The sequence below is a fragment of the Diabrotica virgifera genome, chromosome 4 (assembly GCF_917563875.1).
Source record: "Diabrotica virgifera virgifera chromosome 4, PGI_DIABVI_V3a".
In the NCBI taxonomy this organism is placed as follows: Eukaryota; Metazoa; Arthropoda; class Insecta; order Coleoptera; family Chrysomelidae; genus Diabrotica; species Diabrotica virgifera.
Window position 1 is genome coordinate 219,788,148 of NC_065446.1, and position 16,620 is coordinate 219,804,767.

The 16,620-nt window shown below is 35.7% G+C and overlaps 1 protein-coding gene across 1 annotated transcript in view; it reads right to left on the reverse strand.

Annotated features, from left to right (window-relative positions):
• The window catches only part of LOC126883309 (cytosolic beta-glucosidase-like), a 31,505-nt gene extending 22,833 nt beyond the window's left edge, over nt 1–8,672 (reverse strand). Inside the window, exon 1 of the mRNA XM_050648678.1 lies at nt 8,506–8,672. Within this exon, the coding sequence (XP_050504635.1) occupies nt 8,506–8,555 (50 nt within the window). The 5' untranslated portion in view covers nt 8,556–8,672. The remainder of the gene's footprint in view (nt 1–8,505) is intronic.
• Nucleotides 8,673–16,620: the final 7,948 nt, after the last annotated feature.

A 16,620-nucleotide genomic window follows, 5' to 3' on the forward strand; every position in this document is an offset into this window, starting at 1 on the left:
AACGAATAAAAGTCGACACTAAGGGGCGGGCGTCGGCTGAATCTAATAAAAGCCCCCAAATTCGCAGTTATACTTTCAACAAAAATGAACAGAACTTATTACTTAAGGGCTACGTTGACAATCAAAAATGCACTTTTCTTATTGATACCGGTGCAACAAGATCTTTTGTTCGCAAAGAACTTCTGAACAGAAAACTACAGCCATGTAAAACAAACTTAGTTCTTGAAACAGCTTCAGGTCAAACTATTCCAATTCATGGAGAAGTAACGGCGACCATAAAGATTGGCAACACCTTGATAAAACACATATTTCTTGTAGCCGATATTAAAGATGAATGCATTCTTGGAATGGACATTATGCAAAACAAATTTATCATAGATCTTCAAAATAAAATTTTGTTTATTGAAAATGAAGAAATAGTCCTAAATTTTGAAGAGTCTACACCTCAAGTAAGAGTTATAGTTAGTGAAGATACAGAAATTCCTCAAAATTCTGAAAGTATAGTCCTGGCGAGACTGAGTCAAAAACCTGAAGGTTTACATTTCGGCGTTGTTGAAAGCGAGGAACTTGTTAATGACGGAATCTTGATAGCCAGATGCCTCGTGAATGTAGATGAGATAATTCCAGTAAGGGTTGCTAATTTGTCCAAAAAGCCTTTTAAGTTGAAGAAAGAACAACAAATAGCACTCTGTACGCCAATAGAAAAAATAATCAAGTGCGAAAAGTATTTGAAAAATAATACAGCTTTAAGTTACCAAGTTGACGCTAACCTGGCGAAAGAACTGATCAAAAATGTTGATCACTTAACAACTAAAGAAGTAGAAAAAGCTAATGAATTTATTAATGAAAACTACGACATTTTTGAATCCGAGAAATCTACAGGGCGTACTAGTCTAGTTCAACATAGAATCGATACTGGAGATGCAAGACCAATTCGTCAAGCCCCACGCAGATTACCGTTTGCTAGACAAAAAGAAGTTGAAAACATAATACAAGACATGATAAATTCCGATATCATCGAAGAAGCTTCGGGCTCCTGGTGTTCACCAGTAGTCTTAGTAACTAAGAAAGACGGATCTACTCGTTTTTGTGTAGACTACAGAAGATTAAACCATGTTACACAAAAGGACAGTTATCCATTGCCACGAATAGATGATACACTAAACACTTTATCAGGTGCTAAATGGTTTTCGACTCTAGATTTAAAAAGTGGCTACTGGCAAGTAGAAGTACATCCTGATGATCGAGACAAAACAGCTTTTTCAACTGGCCGTGGTCTCTACAGGTTTCAGGTTCTACCATTTGGTCTTTGTAATGCTCCAGCTACGTTTGAACGCCTGATGGAAATGGTTTTAAGAGGACTTACTTGGAAAACATGTCTAGTATATCTTGATGATATAATGATTATGTCCAAAACCTTTGATGAACATCTGAAAAACTTAAGCGAGGTATTTGAAAGACTGCGAAATGCCAACTTAAAGCTTAATTATAAGAAATGTTCACTATTTCAAAGAGAAGCGTACTATCTAGGACATATCGTTTCAGCAGATGGAATTAAAACTGATCCAGAGAAGATTTCAATTATTAAAGATTGGCCTAAACCAGGAAATAAAAAAGAAATTAGAAGTTTTCTTGGACTCTGTTCATATTACCGAAAATTCATAAAAGATTTTGGCCGCATCGCTAAGCCTCTTTATCGACTAACCGAAAACAACATTGAATTTGACTGGACACCGGATTGTCAAAATGCCTTCGTAGATTTAAAAAAACTACTTACACACACGCACCTATCCTAGCCTATCCACGAGAAGATGGAAAATTTCTGTTGGATTGTGACGCATCTCAGCATGGTATTGGCGGTGTCGCGAAAAAAGGTCGCCAACAATTGGTCGAGCGAAAAAATGTCGCGCACATTTGAGCGCGTATCAAAAGGTCGCCGGCGAAAAAACAGCGCCGACGAAATAAGGTCGCGTGCAATTGATCGCGCGAAAAAAGATCGCGTCATGTTTTACATTATTAAAACCATTCAATTGGTTTTCAAAAAGGTTCTAAAGAAATTCTATTTGCATACTTTAACTTTATGCATTATGAGCCGATTAGTCTTGGAATTCCATCTAATTACTTTTTAATGTATTTTGGATGTATAAGAAGATGGGAAAAATAACGTATATCTAAATACTTTTTAATGTATTTTGGATGTGTAGGAAGATGGGAAATATAGGAGAATGGGAAATTATTTCATATGGTATTTTCAGGTTATTCAAGTGAATATACTTGAAAATTGAACAATTTTTAACATGAAGAAAGTATTTTTTTTGTTCTACGTGAATAATTTTAATATATGGATCTAAATTCAGAAAGGTACTTTCCTTCACACTTTTTACAGGCTTAGGACTGTCAGCAAAAAACTGGCGTGTTTAAAAGTGTTTGCTCTTCCTAATCGGATATCGTTAAAAATGTACAGTAATAATAGTTCTATTTACAGTATATATTACATACAAACGAATACCAGGTACCAGTTTACCTATTTTTGGTATTTTCAGAGACCGGTAATTAGCATAATTGGTTCTTAGTAGAAAGTCGTTATGCAGATTAGTGAAGAATAAGTAGTTTAGATAAGGGCACCTTATTGTGTAGGTATTTATTAGGAATTCCATGAAGTCATTACGATAAGACATTATTGGAAATGCTAAAATAAATATTGTACAAAAGTTCTTTGTCTAATTGTGCGTTATTCACTAATGTGGTAATTATTATTCCATATTCGTGAAACGTACTTTTATTACTTTTTAATGTATTTTGGATGTATAAGAAGATGGGAAAAATATCGTATATCTCATTATTCATTAGCTTGTCGATTTGTCAAGATGGTCTTAACTTACGTAAAGAGTCAAAAAGGTGCCAATATGTTGGTGTATAATGGATATATCCATAGAAAGGAAAAAACGATTGATCAAAAGACAATTTGGAAGTGCGCTCAGTACAATAAGCATAAATGTACCGGGAGAGTTCACACAGTGGGATATGAAGTAGTGAAAAGTACAAGTCACAACCACGTTGCCGATGCGTCAATATTAGAAGCAAAAAAGGCTTGTAACAGAATGAAAGAACTGGCTCATCAAGTTGAACTAATAACACAAGGAATCATAGCTACCGTTTCACAAGAAGTGTCTGTGGGTGCAACTGGGCAGCTACCTTCTATTTCATCCCTAAAGCGAACTATTCAGAACACACGCCAAAGAGTGGAAGCTATTCCGGCAAATCCAAGAAGCTTAACAGAGCTTATTATTCCGGAAGAATACACCAGAAACAATAACGGCGAACCGTTTCTTTTATTTGACAGTGGTCCAAACGAACAGAGAATTTTAATATTTTCCACTGAAAGAAATTTAACTTTGATGGCGAGCTGTGAACACTGGTATGCCGATGGAACATTCACATGTACTCCTCTATTGTTTGGTCAGCTGTATACAATACATGGCGTACAGTATAGCAACGTTATTCCAACTGTTTTTGCTCTACTTCCTAATAAAACTCAGGCAACATACACTCGACTCTTCCATGAATTAAAAACGTTACGACCAGGTTTACGTCCTACAACAATAATGGTGGATTATGAAAAAGCAGCAATTAATGCTTTACAACAAGAGTTTCCTGAAGTCAGAATCCGTGGATGTTTCTTTCATTTCACACAATGTTTGTGGAGAAACATGCAAGGTACAGGACTGCAACAAGTTTATACAGAAGACGCGAATTTTGCTCTACATCTGCGACAATTGGCAGCCCTAGCCTTCGTACCTGAAGTAGATGTTGTTGCAACATTCGGAGAGCTACTGGACAGCGAGTTTTACACTCAAAATGAAAATTTACTAACACCTTTAATAAACTACTTTGAGGATGTATGGATAGGCAGATTGGATCGACGACAACAAAGAAGACCGCCAATGTTTCCAAGGAATCTTTGGAATTGCTTCGAATTTATAGAGGAAGATCTACCGCGTACTAATAATGCTGTCGAAGGTTGGCACAACAGCTTCTCCTCGATATTAAATGCAGCACACCCAAATCTATGGAAGTTTATTACGGGGCTAAAGAAAGAAGAGAGTTTAAATCGATTAAAAGTGGAGCAATACATAGCTGGAAACCAACAACCTCAAAAAAAAATTTATAAAGATACAGCGCGGCGAATAAAAACGATTTGTTTGCAATACGGGAACCGGCCAAATCTAGAATATTTAAGAGGAATTGCCCAAAATTTTCAACTGCAAGTATAAAAAACTAAAAAACAATTAAAAAAAAAAATTAAAAAAAAAAACAAAAAAAAATAAAAATTAAAAAAACACAAAAAAATAAAAATAAAAAAAAAATAATAAAAATTAGAAAAAAATTAAAATTAAAAAAACTTTTAAACACGCCAGTTACTAACTGCCAGTCCTAAGCCTGGATAAAGTGTGAAGGAAAGTTAAAGTATGCAAATCTGTTATTAATATAAATGTATTCTTTAACTATGATATCTTCAATAAGTACTCACCAGTGACAATGTATTAATGAAATTGTGCCTGTTATATAATTTTTAACCACAATATCATTATTTTATTTGGGAAATTTTATTTTAATAAAGATGGTAGCCCTTAACCTACCCTATCTATATGTAGTATATACCCTGTAAAATATATTAAGCTTATATTAAAACTTACTCTTAAATAACCAAGGGTAAATTTTGCGACACTGCCAAGTCGTGAAATAATACCTCTAGGTACTTTCCCTACAACATTTACAGTTAAAATTACCTTAATTCGACCATTAAATTGGTCGAACATTTTACATGATCAATTTCTAATAGGATTATTTACTTCCAATTATTTTCCTATTATTTAAAGTGGAAAATAAAACTAAAGTCATTTAGAAGTCAATATTGGGTTGACGAAATATTTTTTAGCAATAGGTTAAAATGACTAATGAGAAAATATTTAACTGTTTGGGTCATTATTTAACAGCAATCCTTTAGTTCTATTGCATCATCTAAATCTGACCTAAGCCTGGATTAAGTGTGAAGGAAAGTTAAAGTATGCAAATGAAAACATATTTTCTGACGCGATCTTTTTTCGCGCGATCAATTGCACGCGACCTTATTTCGTCGGCGCTGTTTTTTCGCCGGCGACCTTTTGATACGCGCTCAAATGTGCGCGACATTTTTTCACTCGACCAATTGTTGGCGACCTTTTTTCGTAGATCCGGTATTGGCGCTGTTTTATCACAAGAACAGGAAGGTGAAGAAAAAGTTATTGCATATTTTAGTAAAACCATAGGAAAGGCAGAAAAGAATTATTGCGTTACCAGAAAAGAGCTCCTAGCTATTATAAAAGCCCTAGAACACTTTCATACCTTCCTTTATAACAGAAATTTTACAATCAGAACTGACCATAGCGCTTTGCAGTGGCTAATGAATTTTAAAAAGCCAGAAGGACAAGTGGCTCGATGGATAGAGAGACTCCAACAGTATAACTTCGACATAGTACATCGAAAAGGGCGTCTCCATAACACTGCCGATATTCTTTCTAGGCGACCCTGTTTAGAACGACAATGCCAGTACTGTAAAAGACTTGAAGAAAAAGAGAGCGTAACTGAAGAAGTAAGTCTCTGCATGACCACGGTTGAACAGGAAGAAGATAATGATCAAACTTCCCTGGAAAACATTAAGAAGAGTCAAAAGAAAGATAATGACTTAAGAGTCATACGAGAATGGCTTAGAAATGGAGTAAGACCTCTTTGGCAGGAAATATCTAAATATAGTCGAATTATAAAGGCGTACTGGGCTCAATGGGAATCTTTGCATCTTTCGAATGGTCTATTATATCGGAAGTGGGAAAGTCCCGATGGAGTACGTATAGTTCAACAAGTGGTACTGCCAAAATCACACATTAAAAGTGTGTTGCAAGAACTTCATAGCAGCCTGTCTGGAGGACATTTTGGGGTAAAAAGAACACTGGCCAGGGTTCGAGACAGATTTTATTGGATCAATTGTCGCCGAGATGTAGAAGAATGGTGTAAGAAATGCGACTTATGTAACGGTAGGAAAGGCCCTAGAACAAGAAGTCGTGGTAAAATGGCACAATATCTTTCCGGAGAGCCTTTTGAACGACTTGCAGTTGATATTCTCGGTCCACTTCCAACGACAGAGAGAGGTAACAAGTACTTAATGGTTGCAATGGATTATTTTTCAAAATGGCCTGAAATTGCACCTCTTCCTAATCAAGAAGCGACGACTGTAGCAGAAGCATTCATAACACACGTCGTATCAAGACATGGAGTTCCTTTAGAGTTGCATTCTGATCAGGGACGAAATTTTGAATCCGAATTATGGCAAGAATTAATGAAAATCTTGGGTATTAAGAGAACTCGAACTACGCCTCTCCACCCACAATCAGACGGAATGATCGAAAGACATAATAGAACTATTTGTCAATACCTCTCAATGTTTGTTGCTGATAATCAAAAAGATTGGGACACCCTAATACCTCTATTCCTGTTAGCCTACAGAAGTTCTGAACATGAAGCAACCGGTTATTCTCCATCAATGATGATCACCGGAAGAGAAATGAAGCTTCCTCAAGATCTTATTTTCGGAAAATTGCCTACCTGTGAAGAAGAACCTTCATCCCTGACGTACCTAGAAAGCTTAAGAGAAAAACTGGAAAAAGTCCACGAATTTGCTCGTAAAAGTTTGAAGCTTCAAAGTGATAAAGCCAAGTCCAGGTTCGATGTGCAAGCTACAGGGACAACTTTCGAAAGAGGTGATCCAGTATGGCTAGACAATCCCACACGCAAGAAAGACTTTGGCCGAAACTTCAACGAAACTGGGAAGGCCCGTACACCGTCTTAAAGAAAATAAATGATCTGGTCTACCGCATCCAGTTTTCAGCGAGAAGTAAACCCAAGGTAGTTCACATTGAGAGATTAGCCCCATATCATGGAACTGATCCACCCTGTTGGCTTCAACCAGACCCTGATAGACCAGTTATTCGAGGCGAATAACTATAAAGGAGGGAGCAGTGTTATGACAGTTCCGTAGATTGTTCCTACATAGAAAGAGTCCCTCGACGTGAAAGAAGAAGTAGTCACGTACGAGAATATTCTGGATGTCATGGAATAACCCAGAAATGTCTGGTGACATCTAGAACGTCAGAAAACTATATAAACATTATGTGTTTGACATTCTATAGTTCAGTTGTAATTCAGATTTAGTAGTCGACAGTTGTCAGTTTGTTAAAGTTTATATTGTATTTAAGTTTGAATAAAGTTACTTTCAAGAAGTTGTAACAATATTGAAGATCTTCAGAGACTAGTTAACAGAATAGCGACATATTATAGCCAAGAATACGGTCTAACAATGAACATCAAGAAGACAAAATTTATGAGAATATCTAAAACTCAAAGAAATAACGAGAATCTCCTCATAATCGGAACCAACGTCGAACGAGTAGACCAATCTGCATATATTGGAACAATGATCAACTCCACAAATAATTACTTCTAGGAGATTTAAATTAGAATAGAAAAGGCTAGAGCGAATTTTAACAAAATGAGAAAAGTGCTCTGCACCAGAGATCTAAGGTGAGAGCTAAGAGTAAGGTTGGCTAGGCTAGGTGCTACGTTTTCTCAACTCTGTTTTACGAAATGGAAGCTTGGACCTTGAATGCGACATCAAGAAAAAACTGGAATCATTTGAGATGTGGGTATATACTCGTAGAAGAATTCTAAAAATATCATGGACAGATCACGTCACAAACAAAGAGGTTCTTAGAAGGATGAATAAAGAAATGGGAGTCTTAAATACAATCAAAACCAGAAAATTGGAATATCTCGGACATATTACACGTGGAGAGAGATACAACTTACTCCAACTCATTATGCAGGGAGAGATTCAAGGAAAAAGAAGCATAGGGAGACTCAGAATATCGTGGCTGCGCAACCTGAGAGAATGGTACTGATGTAGGTACATCAAACAAACTTTTCAGAGCAGCCGTCTCCAAAGTACGAATAGCTATGATGATTGCCGACCTCCGTCGCGGAGATGGCACTTGAAGAAGAAGTAGGAACGTAAAATCCTTTGAGTGATATATGGCCCTTGCGGAGACAGCGCGATAGACGAATGGAGGCGCAGACACAATAATGAGTCAGAATATCTCTTTGGAAAGGAAAATCTAGTCAGATATAGAAAAACTAATAGAATAAGATGGACAGGTCATGTGATACGCAGTACGCAGTAATGACAATCGCCTTATAAACAATATATTTTGGGAAAGACCAGATGGGAGAAGGTATATAGGACTACCTAGAAAAAAGTGGAAAAGTGCAGTCAGAGAAGATCTGGAAAACTAGTAGTGAGACAATGGGAAATAGTAGCTCAGGATCGACAAACAAAGAAGGCAATAGTAAAACGCGGCAAAGACTCACAATGAGTTATAAGTCATTGATGAAAATGTATAAAGATATAATACGTACCCAAGAGCCAACACGCTCAAAAACACTAAAAAGCAGCCAACTAACTTCATTTTTCTCAGAAGCTTGATGCCGACTGAGACAAATTTGAAACCAGTGTATTTAATATAAATAAATTAAAATTTCTTAATCTTGCCTTGAGAGAAATCTCAAGTGAATTGTTTTATTCACTGCTTTTGTCAAAGTTCGAGAAACAAAGTACTTGTGAATGGTGTTACCTAATGCGAATATCTAAACCTTTAACATATTCTAAAAGTATTTAAATAAAAGTGGATAAATTGTAAAATGATTCATATCTACGAGATATTAACGTCATAATTTGATAACAATCAATAAAATTTTTAATACTGCCTTAGTCAGTTCGCCTTTTTGCCTTGTCTTTCACCCGTCAATTTACTGTCATAAATGATAAACAGTATGTGATAATGAAGAGAATAAGGTACTTAAAGAAGGGAAATCAGGTGAAGCCGTCCTGCATAACCTGGTGTAGGAACTCGAAAGAAGTTTACACCAGAAAGAAGTTCCAGTTGCTGCATTTTAGACTATCCACTGAAACAGATGAAGTTTTAAAAACTGAAGAAAAATTAGACTGATATTCTGCCGTGCTTAGCGAAAACGCCGTATCTGCAAAAATCTGAAAAAATTAGATTTTTACATTTTTCTAAACCAAATGTGCATATCTATCTTATTTGATTACTAAAAATGACGTAACTTAAGCCAAAATATATTAAACATAACGCCAAAATATATTAAAATAAGCAGATAAACGTTTATCCTAAGCAGGCACTAGATGCGGCGTTCTGCCTAAGCATTTGACAGATTTTTACAGCATGTGTAAAATTTTTAATAATGTTAGTTTGTTGCCATTTTTCAACGAGAACGGTTTTTTGATATAATTTTTTAAATATCTCAAATAGAACAAAGTTAATACTGCAGAAGGCTATTTTTTTATCAACAGAAAATCTAAACACATATGTTTAAGTTGTTGGTGATCAAGAAATAATGTGAGGATCTAAAAACAATGCGGTACTACTAAGTGAGACAAATACTTCCATTAAATGTGGAGTTTCCTGAGGTATAGCGGAGTTTCCTAGGTGTATGTATATTGTTGTTGATGCGAGATTCTATTATTACGTTTTTTTTCCTCGTTATATCGAAATATGCCTCGTTATAGAGGTGTTTATTTCAATAGGAATTTCATGGAAATCTAGTGTACCTCTTTATAAGCGAAACCTCGTAATAACCGTGTTCGTTATAGAGAGAGTATACTGTATAAGAAAATGCTTAGCGAAAACGCAGTACTGTATTCTTCCTAAATAGGAAGAAGTTAATTGATGTAGTATACTTAGAAAGAACGCAGTAACATGAGTTTTTAGAGTAGGATAAGATATATATTTTGCCAATCTTATGAATAAATATGAATTCTATGATATTTATTACGTATATAAAGTAGAAAATAAAAAAAATTCTGAATAGTTTTCAACGGCTAGACATTTAAACAAAAACCGATTTTACTCAAATGTGATCTTTCTGCAGATACGGCGTTTTGGCTAAGCACGGCAGTATTTTTCACCAACTTTTATAGTTCGACAGTATAGTTTCACAATATTTTGATAAGTCCGACACGTAGAACATGTCAAATGACAAGAATTATGTTGGTGATAAATAGCAGTCTGATTTTTGCATGAGGGTTTAATGAAAGGGTAACAAATCAATTGGAAGTACTGTCCGACAAAATATATGGGACGTTTTCGTAGTCTGGCATTCAAAATTTTTAACCTGTTCCCCAATTAAAACTTCACCTGTTCACGTGTTCCCGTACATCAAAGTTTGTCCGACTAGACACCGTCAAGCTATTAACAAATATTCAGCTTGCTATTAGTCAACTTTTTTTTGGTACGCGGGATCCAGGCCTAGGGGAGAGTCGGCTAATGGTGCGCGTCGGGTAATTGTGCGCATCAATGTTTCTAATCTCCTACTTAATAAAATTGCAAAAACTGTATTGTCGGGCCATCCTGTAGCAACTGCCATATCTATCCGACACAAACGAACGTCTGGAGATACTTTACCGGTTGGCAGTTATCGTTTACATGTTTTCGCGTGGTATGATATTGTTTGTGTGTCTGAGAAAATAAGCGATAACTTTTTTTCTTGGCAAAAATATGGTTTAAAAAGTACTTATATCCTTTATTTATTTACTATTTTAAACACTGATATAGTTAGTTTTGCTCGATTCTTTTTTGTTTTTATCAATTTTTGTGTTATGTGTAGGGATTCATCAAGCCAAGTAGCTTGAATTTTTTGTTAAATACTTGACTTGACTTGAAAATTCAAGCTTTTGATAATTTGATATTTGACTTGACTTGATTTACGGACTGAATTACTTGACTTGATATCAAGTAAAAATCAAACTACTTGATATTACTTGATAGCGATCCGTGAAATGCACACCGAAGGAGACCGAAACGTTAAAGGATCCCCCAAACCAACGCGAAACTTTCGCAACCGCAACCTACACGGAATCGCGGCGAATCGATAGACACGGCGGATTATGAACGTGTTCACACCACTTAGCGCGGAATCCGCAACGGTCGCGGCAGAACAGCGTTCCTTTCATGAAACGCTGCATGCACGGTTTTTTCCGCTACCGTTGTAGTTTCGCGTGTTTTAAAATGGTTGTTACAGAAAAACTCATTGAAATTGTTAAACAATATCCTATAATATATGATTTAACGGACGAAGATTATAAAAATATAAGAAAAAAAGGTAAAGTCTGGAATAGTATAGGGTCAGAATTAGGAGAAAATGATAAGTTTTCATTATACATATATTATAATATTATTATTAATTTGCTTGCATAGAGATTACGCCCACTTAAAAATTTGGTCATTTTTGATGTCTTGTATTTCCTAAACCTGTTGGCCGCTTTAAAAATATAATTTGTTCACATTTGTATGGCGAATAGTCGCGTCGGCTTTCGCGTCAATATGGGGAACCCTTGTCCGCTACCGCTCCGCCTGCGAATGTTCCGCTACGGAAAATTCGCGTCGCAAAACTTTCGCGTCGGTTTGGGGGATCCTTAAATAGGGGATTCGGATTTATCGAGGTTCTAGCAAGCAGGCACCCCGATTGCTCGATGACGACGACAACGTGCTGTTAGTACAGTAGAAGTGATCAAGGACAACAGTGGCCGTTAAATAATTGTTATGTCTGATTTAAGTAATGTGTCCGTTATGGAATCGGAACCCTTTCAAAGCAGGGCTCAGAATATATCGTAGATGAAAAAGTGTTAGAATTTGATGACAGTGATAACACCGAAACAGAAGTAGAAAGTGCAGGGTCGGCGCCATCAAAGGCGAAACGAGTTAAAGTTAATAAAAGTCTATCTATATCTAATAAAACAAAAAAAAATTACGGACTATTTCATAGTCGAGCAAAATCCTAAGAGTAATAAAAATACTGACAAACTAGGCAAATGTACCCTATGTACGGCAAAAAACACAGTTTTGCAAATGAAAAACTGCGGAACATCTTCACTAAGGCGGCATTTGCAAGCTAGACACCCTAGAGTCTACAAAGAATATTTTGGTAGATCTAGCCCAACTAATCTCGAGGCCAATACCTCTACAGGTTCGACTAGCACACTTTCAGTTTCGGATTGGCTTGAGAAGGTAAAACATTAATTAGATTTTAACTCTGAGGGTTTTAACTATAATTATGTAGTCGTTTGTCGTTTGTATCACAATTAAATAATCTACACGGTGTGCCAAAAATGTCCACATCTTCTTTTTCTTTAATGTTTTTTTTTATTTGAAACTTTTTTTATCAAATTTTGAGTACACCTATAAAAGTCTATAGGCTTTAAGCAATCTAGTAAAAATTGTGGTGTAGCATGTGCCATATGCCATATACTTTTTTACAGGGCATTTCAAAAATATAACTTACCTTGCCATTTAAGAGCGGCACTATGGAGGGCTGAGGTAAGGAGAACCATCTCTGTATTAAAAAGTGTCCGTGGAATAGAGGCAAATTAAGATGGCGCCATTGTAGGAATGGTATCAGTTTTTATTCAAGTAGGTAACAGGGAAACAAAAATACTTTGGTTGAATTTCTCCACAATCACAAAGGATATGGTTGCTACCCCCATTTGTGTAAGGAGTGTGAGCATCTGCCGTGTTGGGTTCTAATTCTGTTAAACGTGGACCGTGTAATTATATTTTCTCATCACAAAAATTGTTGCAAAACTTTATTCGCGATTTCAACGACCGTTGAGGGCGCTGCGAAACGTACAAAGATGGAGGATTGTGAGTAATGCTTACTTCTGTCATTTAGTGTATGTACCTTTTTGTTTTGTTGGCGAGCTTCGACAAGCACTGTTGGGTGTTATCTTAAAAGTGTTTTGCCTTATTTATAGTGTTTTGAACTAGTACGATCAGTTTATTACTTACGAGATTACTTATTAAGTAGGTTCAGAATTCAGCCACCAGAGAGCGTTTTGACTTTTGCAAAGGCGAATACAATTAAATTTTATAAAATAACTCAACTTGTCACTCTGACATTCTGATGATTCTGTAAGTTATATTTTCATTCTGCATACTTCACTACGTCTACAACTGCTAAGTTCACATCTTCGTAGTTCACATTAAACTATTGCTAAGCTAGCGCCACTGTGGTCACATTTTGAACTGTTATTTGCCACTTTTTGACGCACATTTTTTTCAGTTTTTCTCCCATCCATAAGAGATGGTTCTCCTTACCTCTACCCTCCATAAGTGAGACATTATACAAATTATACGTGAGCTTTATTGTAACTTTACTACATTTACTACTATTACAGCATTTTACTAACTCCAGTTTTGTTTATTTAGCAGACCATTAGGAGATCAGAAAATTTCCAACAAGATAAATTTCAAAAACTACTAGTGGAGTATATAGCACAGAAGTATCTACCTTTCAACTTTTTTGAAGATGCTATAAGTGAAAAAATGTACAAATACTTAAATCCAAAGGCAACTCTACCTGGTCGTAATCAAATGAAATCTTTGACATTAAAAACATTTGAATCAGCGCAGCAAACAATTAAGACATTTTTGAGGACATGCAATTCAAAAATCTCGTTTACAATCGATGGATGGTCTTCATTTAATATGAAAGGATACTATGGTATTACCGCCCACTTTATCGATAAAAATTGGAAACTTCATTGTATCCTGTTAGATTTTGTGTCAGCATATGGGCAACATACTGGTAACGCTATAGCAAAACTATTTTTCGAAGTATTACAATTTTACGATGTTACAAAATGCATACAAGGTATTACTACCGACAATACAAATAGTAATTTCACGTTCATCAGAGAACTAAAAAAATTTATTTATGACATCGATACAAAAAATATCCACTTTGTATGTTTTGCACACATCGTAAACTTGGGAGCCAGAGACTTTATGAAAATCCTTGATTCTGAGCTTGAAGAGGCGGCCAACACTTTGACAGATATATCAGAGGATGATGACGATGACAGAATTGACAGCCAAGTTTCGCCCTCCTCTGTAAGAAAAATCCATTCCCTTGCTAAAAAATTAAAAAACTGAACACTTACGTAAGGATTTTGAAAAATTTTGCACCACCTTAAACCTAAAATTTACTATGCCAAAACTTGATGTCATAACAAGGTGGAATTCCACGTTCGACATGTTGAGATGGAGTCTAAATATGCGAAAAGCACTTAATGTCCTTTGTGATAATGTAGAAAATCTAAAAACTTTGAAGCCAACCGACACAGAATGGTCGTTAATTGATCGAATTTGCCAGTATCTTAATGTTTTTAAAAGCATTTCCTTAATTTTAGAAGGTGAATCATATGTTAATCTGCCTATGGTAATAATTGGCATCAATATGATGTTGGATAGACTAGAATCGTGGGCTATGGAACTTGACAATAAACCTGATCGAGACAAAACCGATGAAAAGATCATAAATATCATTCAAGCGGCAAGGGACAAAATCATTAAACATTATAAGAGAACCAACTGGATGTACTGTGTTGTCTTAATTTTAGACCCCCGACATAAAGTGGAAACATTCTCCAAAACAAATTGGGGAAAAGAGTTGCAGCTAGAAGCAGTTAAATATTTTGAAGATATTTTTAGAGCACAGTATTTTAAGGCTGACTCTCTGCCAATGTCTGAACACTCTGCTGAACCATCTGTTCCAGTAGCACCATCTTCATCTTCAAACCCTAGTTTAGTCGAAAAGTTTGAAATCGATCTACTAAGTTTGTTTAGTAGAAAATCTCTCCATAATGCAGACGCAGACGACGATATGGCCTGGCGTTACGAAATCGACAAATATATTCCTGACGCACGAGCTGACAGTACTGAAAATATTTTAGAATGGTGGAAGAGGCATGAATCCATTTTTCCAAATCTCGCCACAATGGCCAAAGATTTTTTATCAACGCAAGCGTCTTTAGCTCCAGTCGAAAGGCAGTTTTCTAGAGCTGCCCTAACCCTTACCAAACAAAGAAACCGATTAGGCGATAACTCCGTGAGAAGCCTTATGTGTCTGAAATCGTGGATGGCAAATGAAGATATTAAAGATTTATTTTAGATAGTTACACTCCATTTTTGGTGATTTTTTTATTGTTTATTTTATTTTTTGTTGTTTTATTACCAGAATTCAGAATATTTCGTTTTGTTATTTTATTTATCATTTTAATTATGCAACTTACATTTTTTAAGTTTTTAATTTTTATAGATGTTTTTTTAAATAAAAGGTTACATCCGTATATTTTTATTGTTATTGCGTTTTGGCAGTTTTTTTCAAGAAAAATCAAGTAGTCTTGATGGACGTCTTGAGTTTGTCAATTAATTGATGTGTAACTACTTGCCTTGACTTGCATTTCAAAAAATAATACTTGCCTTGAGCTTGTCTTGATTTCAAGTCAAGTCAAGTAGTTTGAAAATCAAGTCAAGTCGTGAATCTCTAGTTATGTGGTGAAGTGTAATGTCGTCTAATGGTGCGCATTGCTCACCATTAGCCGCCAAGGTATATCAAGGCATTTTTACGTTTTGTGACTGCGTCATTTTTACGTTTCAACAAGCGTTAAACAACCGTCAAAGTAGAGAAAGGGGCAAAGAGAAAACCACGAAATTGAAAAATGGTACACAAAGAAAAATTTTTGAACACAACAGCTCCGAAGTTATGTCAGAAAGTGAACTGTGCCATGATGATGTATTGGACGATCTCGTGTCAGATCAAAATGACTTCTGTGTATTGTGGTGATGGTAGCCAAATTCGATATATTGTCAATGATCTCATGTCATGTGTATACGACAGGATAGTCCAGAAGGATATATTTGTGACTTCTGCAATACTTAGGATTTTTTTAAAATATCTGCAACTTGGTTTCTTATCTTTTTCCGTATATTTGTTTGTTCCTTTAATATTTATGTTCAATAAGCTACATTTTCGAAGCTCATTTTTAAGTTCTATTAATGCACAGTTATCCGACATATGAGCACCATTAGCCGAATAGGTCGGGCAATGGTGCGCATTACATTAATTGGAAATTTTGCCTCTCACTCTTCTACTGTTCAACAATTCATTAAATGCGGTCCCTACCAATATACCTTTGCCTTTGAAGTATATCTTCAAAAAATTTGGACACTGAAATGTTTCAAGTGTGTGAAATATCCTGAATTTACCTTAGGTGCGCACCAATAGCCGACTCTCCCCTATATACATTGTCTCAATTGTCAAATTGTCAAATGTACCTTCTATGTCTAAAAATACTTCCTTTCGGTGTAAACCTCTTCCGAGTTCCTACACTAGATTATGCAGGGCAGCTTCACCTGATTTCCCTTCTTGAAGGACCCCATTCTCTTCATTGTCACATAGTGTTTATCATTTATGACAGTGAATGAAGGGTAAGGTAAAAGGCAAAAAGACGGACTGACTAAGGCAGTGTTAAAATTTTTATGGGTTGTTATCAAATGACATTAATATTTCATAGATATGAATCATTTTACAATTTATCCACTTTTAGATACTTTTGAAGTACGTTAAAGGATTAGACAAATACCATTCACTTTGTTTCTCGAACTTTGGCAAAAT